At 43.1% G+C, this 14,080-nt stretch overlaps 1 protein-coding gene across 1 annotated transcript in view; it reads left to right on the top strand.

The window, feature by feature from the left end:
- Positions 1-14,080, top strand: part of LOC142774850 (cell adhesion molecule Dscam1-like) — a 331,807-nt gene that overhangs the window by 132,201 nt on the left and 185,526 nt on the right. Inside the window, exon 3 of the mRNA XM_075875992.1 lies at positions 634-790. Within this exon, the coding sequence (XP_075732107.1) occupies positions 634-790 (157 nt within the window). The remainder of the gene's footprint in view (positions 1-633; positions 791-14,080) is intronic.

Here is a 14,080-nt window from a genome sequence, read left to right as displayed (position 1 = left end):
CGTTTTTTCTTTCTGTTTTAAATTTTCACTTCATCTCACTGAGCGGAGTTTTTGTTTGATGGACACACAAGCCGCACTCAATGATTTTTGGTGTAAATTCCCACCTCAGCCGTTTTGCCGGACAGAACACAAGTTGCTTATGGCTTAAAAAAGTGCTTCGCTTTTAATAATATCATTATAGCAGAGTGCCTGACAATAACAAAACCGTTGTAGCAGTCGAAGCACCTTTGTTATACTTTGTGCAGACTTTATCCAGAGAGTATACAAATTTAATACTACAACAACTTACAGCAAGTCTTCTCGACTACTATTAGACAGTGGCGTAGATGTTAACTTGCAGTCTATATTATGGTGTTGACCTCGACGAGGCTCACAGACCGTATGAAGTTTTCACACCACATTGCAGTTTGACAAAATCTTCTCTGATGCCGCTGCAACATGTACCACGGTCTTGAAAACAATAAAATCTGCCGGGACTACACAAGCTAAGACTCGATCATTGGCCACTGCCAGGTATGAAGCGAAGGAAATTCCGTGACAGATCATCATCATTCGTATTGAAATCATCTGTCGTCCATGTGCAGGTGAGATAAACGTGCCAGATGAAGAACTGTCTGCTGATTTCACATGCAGGTACCGGGGCTGCGGGAGACCCGCTCCGATGGCTCACTTGTGCTTCCGGCCTTTGGCCCTAACCAGTTCCGGCCAGAAGTGCACTCGGCGACTTATCGCTGCGTTGCCTCCAATACCGTGGGACTTGTGAAGAGTCGCCTCGCACACGTCCACGGAGGTAAGCGCCATTGTTGCTTGATCGTCCGATTATACAGCTTCGTAAACTATGTTTGTAGGACGCTTCATCGGCAGTGTATGATTCACTTATTAAAATATTATTTATATACTAGTGTTTCTTCGCCTAATATTAATCTTGTTGAGAGGGTACATTCTAATCAAATCGCGTGCCTTGTGTGCTAAGCTTCCATTTCATGATTTGCCTCCAATAAGAAGCCTTCATAATTTTAGCAGTTCGCTAAGTGGAATAAAACTTATAGTCAGCTCAGTAATTGGGCTCAAACTGAATCAACAATATGGTGTTGATATAATGGTGTTTAACCAATATTAGAAGATATTTACTAAAGGTTGTCACCGGTAGCCAATAGCTATACATCATTTACCAACACTTGATTGATTGATTTGTGGGGTTTAACGTCCCAAAACTACCATTTGATTATGAGAGACGCCGTAGTGGAGGGCTCCGGAAATTTTGACCACCTGGGATTCTTTAACGTGCACCCAAATTTGAGTACACGGGCCTACAACATTTCCGCCTCCATCGGAAATGCAGCCGCCGCAGCCGGGAATGGAACCCGCGACCTGCGGGTCAGCAGCCGAGTACCTTAGCCACTAGATCACCGCGGCGGGGCATTTACCAACACTTATTCAAAGTAACTTTGGTTTGTGTGCGCAATAAACACGTTAAATAAAAAAGCCTTCCGAAATATGTTGAGCTATGTAAAAAAAAGTCTGCAATGTCACAAACGTAATCGTCCTTCAAATAAATCGTATGTACAAGGACCAAGAAGGCATTGCTCTGAAGACATACAAGTTTATGGTTACGGATTTGAAAAGCACACCTTTGTAACCTCGCACGTTCCTTCCCTCAGTAGAGCACGAAAGCTCTGGCCAATCACGCCCGTTCGTATGAGCCATCTCTTGAAGCCACAGCTAAACCAGTGTGTATTTGGAGCAAGGAAGGAAGTATATTATTGCTGAAAAGAAAATTACGTGGAAAACATTTTTGGCTTGCTTTTTCGTTCTCACTGTGCAGAGACTACGTACGGCATGTAAAGTTGCGAGTTCTTTAGTGCTGAACTGCAGATTTTCGGACCATAACAAGAAGACCCTCGAGGTGGCGCAAAAGTAAACCGTAAAAGCAGTACCTCAATTTTATTAGCTTCACGAATTGACCTTCAAGATATTTACGAGCTTATAGACAGTGTGACACGAGCGTTTCGGGAAGTGGTTTTTTGGCCTATTTCACCTTTTGTCCATACCCGTGTCGCAAATATAACTTCACTAACGGGCCAAGCCAGAAGAATCATTGGCTAGCCGAGTGATGCGCTTTCATCACCGCACATGTTCGATCTGAGTTTGTTCGAGTGGCACGCGCTGACATAATGAACGTTTCGTAAGCGTCGCATGGTCGCCGGAGCGATCGGTGAACACCGGGGCACAAAAAAAAAAAATGAGCTATGTTCGAAACTGATTTAGTCGAAACGCATGGCCCCACCAATAAGCTCGTTTCCCAATAGGTTCAAGGTTTACGCTATGGTTTGGCAGTAGTGGTTCTCTGGACAAATACAAGTGCACCGCCTTGCAGAACCCAGATATATAGTCATACTTTGTCAGTCATATGGAAGCCAAAGTAGGGTTACAAGTTTTTTTCTTCTTTGCGATCGCTATCTCTTTTTCTGAAGCTAGTATTAAAGTTCTACGTTATACTGCGTTGTGTAGGACGAGTTTGCATATTTACAAAAAGGGAAAGCCACTGGTAAAGATTGATAAGAGCATGTAAATATTGTAAAGAGTTTTGATCGAGAGAACTTTCACTACCATTTCTGGCCCTTATGTTGAGCGTCTGAAAAAAAAAGAAAACCCTTTCGGTATACCTATGTTAAAAACGTAAGTTTCATCCGTGCGAAATCTGTGAAGAAAACAAGGCGCAAGAGATTTTAACAGTGTCCTTTTTAATATTAGTTGAAATGCATGCGTGAAGCTGTTTTTTAAAGCTTTGAACCACCACAGAAACTTTATAAACGTCCTTTCTCTTCGTTAGACTAATACGACTGTGCTCATGTATCAGCGCTATGGCGAAATACGATAGGCAACGCTATGAACACAAGGGAAAACGATAACTGGAGGTCAAGAGCTGTCAACTATAATTTACGGTGGGAATAATTGTAGTTACACATTGTATTGGATACCACTCACATTCACACAGGCAGGCCGTTGCGTTAACTGGATATTGGTGGAACATAAAAGATAGCTAACCGGAGGCTCATCTTCTACTATATGAGTGGTTGAGAATGTGACTACCAGCAAAAATCTATGAATGCGAAGGCTTGTACTGCCATAGAAATGAATAAATGCGTATCATGATTGAGGGCTTCATATACCGCTAATAGTGATTGAGCGTGCGTAAGCGAGTCGTTGATTAAGTTGCATAAAGAAGAAACTGAATGCCCTAACAGTTACTTTTGACGTAGACCACCTCGCTGCCAGAATGATGGGTTGGGATATATCAGGAGCATGCGCAGATAAGCATTCGTTCTTTTGTAGTTTCCGCCGTTTTGCGCTTTTCCAATTTCTGAGAGGCATTTCTGCTGTTCCTACTTCTTTCTACAGCGTCTGTGTTTGCCTTCCCTGTCTCTTTCAGAGTGAACGCCTAACCGATGTGACAGTAACACAGCCATACTTTCAGCATATATTATTTCGCAGTGATTGATTGATTTGTGGGGTTTAACGACTCAAAACCACGATAAGACTATGAGAGACGCCGTAGTGGAGGGCTCCAGAAATTTCGACCACCTATGATTCTTTAACGTGCGCTCAAATCTGAGCACGCGGGCCTGCAATATTTCCGCCTCCATCGGAAATGCAGCCACCGCAGCCGGGATTCGATCCCGCAACCTGCGGGTCAGCAGCTGAGAACCTTAGCCACTAGACCACCTCAGCGGCGCTATTTCGCAGTCTTCCAGCACGTTTGTACGAATTGTTGTAAAACCTATATGCAAAGCTGGAGCCCGAAAGACGTTTTATGCATACACGTGGTTATATTAGATGTGACAGCAGCCATCTTCAGCTCTTCACGCTGAGATTCACAGAGGCTTCAGTGAATTGTTTAAGTTGATGTTGCATTACTCTCCGTGAGCTAATTGACGTTATGAGTTAGCATAGGCTCAGCTCAACATTCAGCAGCTAGGATTTACGTCAATTTGTTGTTATCCTTAGTTAGAAACGTTAAAGGGACATGAAAGTCACACAACAATTTACATATGTAGGGACAATGGGGCGAGTTCGTGCACTTTCATCATTAAGAAATAATAGCGTGACAATAAATGGAACGGGAAAGAAAAGGCAAAAACAGCGCTGATTTGCAACTGAATTTTTTCAAAAGTAAGCGGAATAAACAACATCTTAAAAACCAAAGCAATGGCCAGGAAGAACCATCGCGCAAGCTCAAAGTGGCAAACGCTACAAAAGGCTATTTGGCTGATGAAACGTGCAAGATATCTGTGAGATACGAAGCTTCTGCTCCTGAGAGTGCTGAAGGAGGCTGGCTGATACAATTATCACCTTTCAGCGACATATAAAATAGTTCAATGATTTCTCGTGACCCTTGGTCTCTGTGGCAATAAAGAATTTCTGTCTTATCAAAATAAGGCTCACAATCATTTCTTTGACAATGAATGGCCAAATGAAAAGTTGTGCCGATTTTTACGTTACAAGCATGCTGTTGGATTTTTATATAGACGTACCGACTAGTTTGCCCAATTGTGACCTTGTTGCAAGAACATGGAATCTTGTAAACTGCATTAGTTCGACACTCAATGAAGTTATTCCTGTGTTTTATTACGCATTTCTTTCTTGTGTCATAACTTACGTCATAATTTACGTGTTTAATTGAACAATTTAGGTCATAGTAAACGCTCAGTGTATGACAACGTCCAAAATAACACCAATGTCCACAGCATTGCCCTACTTACCAAGAAATCGAGGTGAATGCACAAGAACAACGCCACAGTAGGGCGTTCGCAGAATGATCTTGATGACATCATACAAACCACCTTCTAGTAATCGCTAGCAATCGATATAACTGCGCTAAATAAAGAACCTTCCATGCATCAAGAGACGCTATGAACTGCTGCTTGATCATTTCTGTTTTATTCGTGAAAAAAAAAAACGCCGGATGGTATTATGGAGAAAGACGCGGTGGTCGAAAAATAAAGTTTTGCGTGGTGAAACTAGACATGTTGTGCCACCTAGTTAGGCCCAGTTTAACCAAGAACGCCTGCAATCTTGAGGATAAGGCTAAAATGGTTCAATGGCCGTAGTTGCTGCTATGGCTCCCGCTACTTTCCCTTTTCTGCTACTTAGTGTCGGTGGCCGCGCAATAAACCCGGGTGACGTTTTGCACGGTAACAGTGACGCCAGACGTTCCGTTGAGGCATGTGTTTTGAAGTGCGCTAACTCGATGCGGACCACTGAAATGCAAACTTAATTCAAAATAAGGCCTTCTTTCGCACATGAGTAACACTACAAGGTTTGTTGACCGTTATTTCAACAATCAACGTCGACTTTTTTGTTGCCTAAAAAAAGTGTTTGGCACGCTCATGCAAAAGGCAGAGCCTGAATTGGTTACGCTTACAGTGACATTTCAGCTTCGTGGTTTTCGCACTAATTCGACGGGCCTGGTCACGTCGAATCAAATCGGATATTCAAATTTTTTTAGTCATACTTGTCTAAGTCTTCGTAATTTTTTCGTTAGTTCCTTCTCTTATTTCTTCCTTCTCCCCTCTTAGTTTCGTTTCGTCTGTTTCTTCCCTGCTCCCGAAACAGTCAGCAGGAGTTGTGCCCCTTCAAGTGGCAGTAACTAGCTTGCTTTCTCCCTCTTTCCTCTGTGTTCTTGCGTATCCGTGTATACAAATCAAATAAATAAAAATATATAACTTCTTCGGCTATTCTTTCTGTTCCTTTCAGTATCCGAAAACGCAGATGCAGTTAGATATAGAAAGAAAAGTGTACCAGAACACAGGACAAGGCTTATGATCTTTGCGCTAAAATATCAATACGAGATGATCATTGCAACGCTAAATAAAAAAGCGAGGACCACCTGAAGAACGCTACACCTTTTCCATTGATTCAGGCATATCAGGCGTGGCGCAGGCAAAGAAAAAAAGAAGAATGCAGAATAATATGCTAAAGAAGAAAGGAAAAGAGCCCAGAGCAGTATTCATTCATAAAGGATAAAATCCGAAATATATGACGAAGCGAAGAGACAAAAAAGAAAAGTTTGGTGCCGGCGATGGTGAAAGGACTTCACAGAGCACTCAGAAAGCCACGTCTGAACAACAAAAATCACTCCTCTCACCACATTCATTCATTTCCTTCGTCTGTTCGAGGGAGGTGCAGCGCTGTTAGTGAGAGCGCATCGTCCCGGAACGAGACGCGGAGTAACGGATACGAATGGCAGAAAACACCAGCAAAAAGAAAGGAGAAAATGATGAACAGAGTGCAAAGAGAAAGAGATCTTGTCTGCGCGAGCCATCGATGGCACGTAAATGCTGAGTCTCTTAGTGGCGCGGAGAAGGGGGGGGGGGGGGTGAGGCGTCATGTGTCAGGAGATTAAGTATAATCCGCCAGGAGAAAGCACAGCCCTGCCGGCGAGACTTTGATGCAGCCACGTACATCAAGGACGACGCATTACGCTACGAAGGCTCTCTTGAAAGCAGCAACGGCTCCGCGTCGACAACAATCACGCATCGGCACAGGAGCGGGGGTCATCAGACACTTGCGAACATTGCGGCGGGTAAGAGTGGATATCAAGTGACCCTTCGTGCACGTAAATCAATGGCGTGGGCGGCATGTGTGAGCATCAACGAAGAGCAAGCAATCGATGCCGCTGGACGTGCCGAGAAATTCCCAGCAGGGTTAGCCGGGCGAACACAGAATGCTGTGTTCATTTTTCTCCGTTGCCATCGTTGGTGATGGAGGTGGCCGCATCGTATGTACGCGATTTGGATGGCTATCGCCGGGGAGGCTTGAGGACTCAGCATAAGGTGGTAATTGACAGAACGCGTGTGCTTGTCTTCCTCCGCTCTGGGGTGATTTCTTCGGACAGGCAGTTGTGTGCAGATATATAATAACCGAAGGGCGTTGTTTTGAATGATAGAACACTGTAAACGCACCGAGAAAACGTTCAACAAAACGCGAAGCTGACAAAGAGGACAGGCGCAGACAAATGCGAGGCACTGACAGCGTCTGTTCACTTTGCACGCATCACGTTGTGTTGAATTTTAAGTATCGACAAAAAGCATCAAATTCCCGGACATTCAGGAAACATGGCAAATCCCATCCGTAATGTGTCATAAGCTTTTAGGCTCTTAATTTAAATTTCGTATTGTACAGGGAGCTCTTGAATGAAGCACTAGACAAGCATTACGAATAAATTTGGTTCACATAAAATCTCTATTCTGGGTACTTACTGAATGCCCGGGATACATAATTGGGCACATGGTCCTCGCTATCGGCCCCGTAGCAACGAAGCTTATATGCTGTTTTTATAATGCAATTAATTAAATAAGTAGTAATTATACCATAGTTCAACTATGTCATAACACAGTATAATCTTACTTGGAAGTAATATTGGCTGAAAACTTTTCATTATCTAAAAAAGAGGGTGACAAAAACAGCATAGGCGAAGAGCGAAATTTGTTGGAAGGGTAGAAGGAATCCTACTGTACTTTCTGTATGTCCGCGCACGCGTTTGCATTAAGTGCGTATATCTGTACAGTTGATAAACTGAAGAATTTGACAGGCAGAAGGTAGAATCCCCTCAGCCACATTTCCCCACCCCTGGCCACGTAAGTGGAAGACTTGACAATCAGAGCTTAAAACTCCTCTATGCACCAGTCATACATATTTGGGTATTGGAAAATGTGGAACAGAAGTTGCAAGCGGAAGCGAAATACGTCAATGAGAACGTACACCAAAAGCAACACATATTCTCGAAAACGAAGAGGGAAAGATTGGCACTTGTAATTGTTTATCTTTTCCGAAGATGAAGAGATGAAAATAATACAGGAAATAGAGAAAAGTAAGGAGGAAGAGAAATATGGCCACGAGTTTCTCCTGCAATCTAGAATGGTGCTTATGGTGTTGTAGCGCCGATAATGAGACTTCTGCACTGGATAATATTTGCATGATATATTTGTGACAGCGGCAGCAACACTGACTGGGTTCAAAAAACAGCCCTAGTTAATTCTCTCCTCCTCCTTTATCGTCAAGCGCACGATAAAGAGAGATGACGTCCACGGCGTAAGCAATATACGGTTCGCTAAAAGGGATGGTCAAAAGATTACAACTATCCACTGGCACTGGAGCTGCATTTTCAACTCTCCAGCCCTAGGCATTTAATGAGGCCGCAAAACATTTTCAAACAACATAAAAATGATGTAATTGCATGACGTAATATTTTTGAAAGGCAAGACATGAGTGACATGGGCTGATTACAATTTCGTTCATTTTCAAACTTCAAAGTGATACGAAACCGAGGCAGTATTTTCATTTGCCGAGCACATGCTTAGTTCCTTCACTAATAATCAGGCTGCTGCTGGTAGAGATGAACAGTAAAGCCACTAGAGCTTCCCGCTAGAAACATGAGGAAAATGGGATTCTGCTGGGATTATTTTGCCACAGGTAGCTTAATTTCACTGAAGTTGTTACGAGCAATACATACATGATTGATTGCCTAATGTCGATATTTATGGCAGCGCTTCATAATCAAACTGTTCTCGAAAAATCCGTAAGCGTTAAGTCGGGCATTATCGCAATGCGTCAAACACTGCGAGATAATATACATGCGTCAAATGACCTCGACAGAAATGTCACACTCTCTGAGAAGATTACGTAGCCCCGACAGCTTTCGACCCGCTCCTTCGCATCCGTCACTCCTCAAAACGAGGAGCCAGAGGGCACTTCAAGTCAAGACACTCGCTCTGAAGCCCCAGGGTGGGCTGGTTTAGCACGGAGGCTGTCAGCTGTGAAGAATGGAACTCCAGCCAAGGAAAACGGCCGACCGCTGTCCGTGGCAGCCCAAGTATGACCCCCTTCCCCCACCCGCGCAAAGAACGTTCCTTCCATTCTAACTTGGCCGTTCACTGCGTGGGGCGGTGAAGAATGGACGCAGTCGCCGGCATCGACTCTACACGCACAAACGTGGGATGCAGACCCGTTTCCAGAACACGCTGGCCAGCACACTAGTATGGGCCGAGCCCTCTCTCCTTTGGCCGGAGATTAACTGCAAGGCAAGGCGCGGGCACGGCCGAGAAATGCCGGCCATTCCTGAGTCGTGGTTTCTCAAGCCGCCACCCCGTGTACAAGTGGCCCGTTTGCGAACACGGCAGTATAGAGGAACGGCACATAACGTCAGCGTCGTCGACCGGGAAAGAACTTAGTGCGTTTGGGCAGTCACGTTATAGACACCACCAAACGGTGGATCGGAGATTGCAGGTCTCACCACGTGCTTTGCCGCTATGGATGGGCTGTCGTGTTCTTCGAGGACTGCGGGAAAGCCGTTCCAGCCATGACAGAAAATCGAGGTGGTTTCGTAACATCCAGCTATGAGGAGAGTGCTTGGCATGCGACGACTCTTTTCCTTAAAACTGGTTGATGCTTTTCCCGTTGTTTTCTTGAGAAAACAATCCGTCGCTCTGTTTTTGCTACACAGGGAAAGACGCAGCGAGGCAGCTGATATACGCAGTCTCTTCTCGACAGCGTTAGCTACCAAGTAAAATACATACCATACTGAATCGAGTCAATTCATGGCAGGAACTCTGAATTTTATGCTACATCGTAGCCCTTGTCTGCCGACCTTGGTTGTCAGTGTCATCAAAGAAGTAATGGTACAATACCAATTGAAACGACTTACGTTGCTCCGAGCGAGGCCCGGGGCAGCGAAAAAAGATTGAGAATTTGTTCTACCACCATCATCGATTGTAATTACAAAACCACAATCGCTCTCTTGCACCTGTTGATGACTGGAGGGCCGCCTAGTTTTGTACATGTGTTACTACATCATCGTCCACATTACTCCATGTACCACAAGTCATTGAGGGTACAGTTCATTTTTGAGGATCTCCTACCTGCATAAAAGTCTGTCGTAGAGCCAAAATTGGTACCGCAAACCATATGAGCACAAAATAAGGCATGAGACGAAAACGAGCGCTAGCAAACCCCCACGAGTGGATGCAAGCGCTAACTGGATAGTAGGTGACAGCAGTATAAACGCGTACCATAGAAAATAAAAATTTTCTGGTGTTCAGAACATGGTAGTAGTTACTATTCCCACATTTTTATTCGTGTCTGTGTTAGTTGCGCTACAAATCGTTACTGTTGTCGAACCAACAAGCTAAAATAGTCACATTAATAGGGCAGTTCCACACACAAGCGCTGATTCAGCGCACATTTCTTTTCACCTTGTCTACCATTTCCCTCTCTTATGCATGCATATTCCCCTGTTCCGATTCCTCAACAAACAAACACCGCTCTAGTTAAGATATCACCCTACCGTAGACCTCTTTGTTTCTTTATTTAAACCAAAACAATTTAACATAATCATATCAAATCAAATCAAATCAACTTTTATTATTTCATAATAAGATGCACAAAAAAAAGAATATACAGAAGGAGGTCCCGTAGTGTACACTGAAGTGGGACCTCCCATGATATGTAAAAACAAGTATTTGGTTAGCAACAACAGTGCGAAACTAAGAGAATACAAGGTTTAAAAAACGAATTACAGATACATATAAACGACGACGCTTTTACCAACTATAGGCAGTCGGAAATATAAATTGTAAAATATATTTATATACTTCTATATAAATTGCATGACATAAAAAAAACGAGAGACTGGAAAGAGAATGACATGGCGAGGGAGAAGCCGGTTAGGCAGAAGAGTGAGTGTCGCATAACAAATTTTTTTTTTCAATTCATGGCAAAATGTATGTAGTTTTTGAATTTTTATTAGAAATGACATTGTGTTCCATAATGATATGGCCACAAAGTGAACTGTCTGTTTGCCATAATTAGTTCGTGCTTTGGGCAGAATGAAGTTGTTATGCTGCGCAAAACGAGTTAGATTAGTATTTAGTAAAGACGATGCATGAATTGATGATAAAGCTATTTGTTTATTGATTACCTTGAAAAGAAAAGCGGCGAGATTGAATTTTACAAGGCTGGCACCATCGCGAATTTTATTTTCTTGTAGCAACTGTCTAGCATTGTGGGTGGGTGAACTAAACGTGATTAATCAAATTGCCTGGTTCTGAATGATTTGTAGTGGTTTCAGATAAGTGGCGTACGTGTTACCCCATGCGGTTATGCAGTATTTGATGCGTGAATGCACAAACGCGAAATAAAGTTAGAGTAAGACCGGACGTGAGAAAAACGGACGTGCTCTCATAAGGATGCGTATTCCGTGAGATAACTTCTTTTTAAGTTGTTCTCATCAACATATAGAGCTTTACGTCCCAAAACCTTCATATGTGTATAAGAGACCTCGCAGTGGAGGACTGCGGCGTCTCTCTGCTCGTGTCTCTCTAACGTGCACTGTCATCACACATTAGAAGGACCTCTACCAATTCGAATTCATCGAAATGCGATGACCGAAAGACCGTGATCGAAACCGCGACCTTCGGATCAGCAGCCGAGCACCGTAGCCACTCTTCCTTCGAGGCGGCGAGCAAAGCCATTTACAAAGCGTGTCTGTACTTCCTCTTCAGTGTGCACTACAATCATTCTTTTTGACTTGAATAGCAATAGTTGAAAAATCAAAAGACATTGTCCAAAAATATTTAACTAATATCATTGGTTTTAATTGTTTATAGTATAAAGACTTATTTTCGAACGTGGAACACTAAGACATTTAGCGAGCTCTGTTTGTGTTTGTACGCTGCCTGAAGAATAGTGCAATGTGCTTATGTGCTGTTTTTCTCCATTATTCTTCTCAACTTGTATTTCGCGTGCTTGCAGAACCTTAATGAAAACTTATTTCATTTGTCAAGCCAAGGCCAGCGTGCCGTTGTGTTTAAAGTCTCGTAAAAAAATAAATGGTAGCAGATACATAATTTCAAAGCAGAATAAACTAAGTTCAGCATCACGTAATTTATTATGTCAAAGACTAGAAACTCAAGTAATGCTCTAGGGTCGGACCTTTGCTGTTACCTTGAAGTGTTTTTACGTGATCAAAATAAAAGTTAGCTCAATACGGAAGATTCTGTGGTATTTCTACAGGGTGAAAATCAGAAACATAATTGTACAGACGCACCTGATGGCCACTGTGAATATATTGGGACTGTAAGATAACGTATGGTGTACACCAAGCAAGCAGATTTACCGGACCAATCATCAAAACGGCCTGCTCTTTTTCATGTATCACTATATTCCAAGGGAACTGCACCGAAGAGAGGCCACACTGCTATATTCTTTATGGTTAGGTCTAGCAATTACGAAATAGCATTCCTTCCGCATCGGAATGGCCGGCAATGCTCTCTGAGATGTCTGTAGTGGCGAGGAGACGCTACGCCACATCTTGTGTGACTGTCTCGTCTACAATATGCAGAGACAGTCACTGGCGTCCTTTGTAGCGTGACTTGACATTAGACAAATGTCTGTTGAGTCGCTTCCGGCAATGCTCCGCCGCGGTGGTCTAATGGCTAAGCTATACTCGGCTGCTGACCCGCAGGTCGCGGGATCGAATTCCGGCTGCGGCGGCTGCATTTCCGATGAAGGCGGAAATGTAATAGGCCCGTGTGCTCAAATTTGGGTTCACGTTAAAGAACCCCAGGTGGTCGAAATTTCTGGAGCCCTCCACTACGGCTTCTCTCATAATCAAATGGTGTTCTTGGGACGTTAAACCCCACATATCAATCTCTCAATCTCTTCTGGCGATTTCGTCGACAAGGGACGTTGCAACTGAACGTGACTAAAAACTGTAGAGTTTTTTGACAAAAAAATGGCTTTGATAATGATGTCGCTCTTGCACGCCAGGTTGATGAACCCTTACTGACTAGGTGGCTGTGCACGTGCTGTGTGATGTGCTATCTTTCTGTCTCTCTCTCCACCTTATTTCAATCTCCCCCATCCCGATTTAACGTGTAGGATAGCAAACCGGTTATCGTCAACTGACTGACCTCCTTACTTTTTCTTCTCTACCATTCTCTCTATTCCTCAGATAACGTGTTTATATAGACACGCAACGCCTCACACTTGTTATAAGCATGCGTTACATTCATCTAGAACATTTAAGACAAAATAAATAAAATATAAAGCTTAATATAACTTTCCAAAAAAACAAAAAGTACAGTTTATTCGTCTGTACACTTGCGAAGAAATGATTAGATAGCAATGGAGATCATACAGTAAGCCTAAGCTCAGGAAGTGGTCACGGGGTCTGTAAACACTTAAAAAGAGATGGCGCATTCCCGTGATTTCTAAAAAAAAAAACTGCAGCTCCATTGTTATTTTCTGTTTCAGAAGTTATAAGGCCCAGCGGTGACGTAGAAACTAAAGCTTTTCCTGCCACATCTCCTTTACATTGTTTCACAGAAGACATCGCGCATGGCACTAAGGTGCACACATAGCGTGGATTATTTTATTTCGTTATGCGTTTCTCTAAAGGACGTCGTCAAACTCGGAGCAATCTCTGTGCTCTTCCTGACGCTTTTACTTAGCTCGGCTTTGCACACTCTCCTTCTCTTTTTACCGATCTTTACTGAACTTGACCTGCATTTAGATCTGCCTTATCAGTTCCACAGTTCACCTCACTTCCCCCATAAACACCGCGCTCAGCGAGAGTCTTTTAGTAGTGAACGAAGCGTAAAATTTTTAATTGCCTCAGTGTGATCCTGAAAAACTACCACTAGGAATTCGTGAAGTCAAGCCCATTTGTTAAAAAAAAGATGCATATTATCTCCACCTTCAATGTAAGTGATACAGTTTAAGTGATTAAAAAACTATTTGGTGAAATTTTAGCTCAATTGAGTGTTTTACTTCAGGAAAAGCCTAAAAATATGTCAGGTTATCTTAAGTCGCATCGTGCTGTATTTTTGCGTACTCGAGCGCATTCTCGATTATGGTTATTGGTATTTAATGTCATTGATCTTTTTTTCCCGGTCTGCCTAGGGTGAATCTGGAAGATACAGTACCGTGTAACAGTATGAAGCGTTAGCTGCAGGAAATATAATAAAAGATATCAAGTGCACGCCTTCTATTGTCAACAATTATACGAAACCTTCACTTG

This window comes from Rhipicephalus microplus, chromosome 2 (assembly GCF_043290135.1).
Source record: "Rhipicephalus microplus isolate Deutch F79 chromosome 2, USDA_Rmic, whole genome shotgun sequence".
Lineage (NCBI taxonomy): Eukaryota > Metazoa > Arthropoda > Arachnida > Ixodida > Ixodidae > Rhipicephalus > Rhipicephalus microplus.
This window is presented reverse-complemented; position numbering and strand designations above follow the sequence as displayed.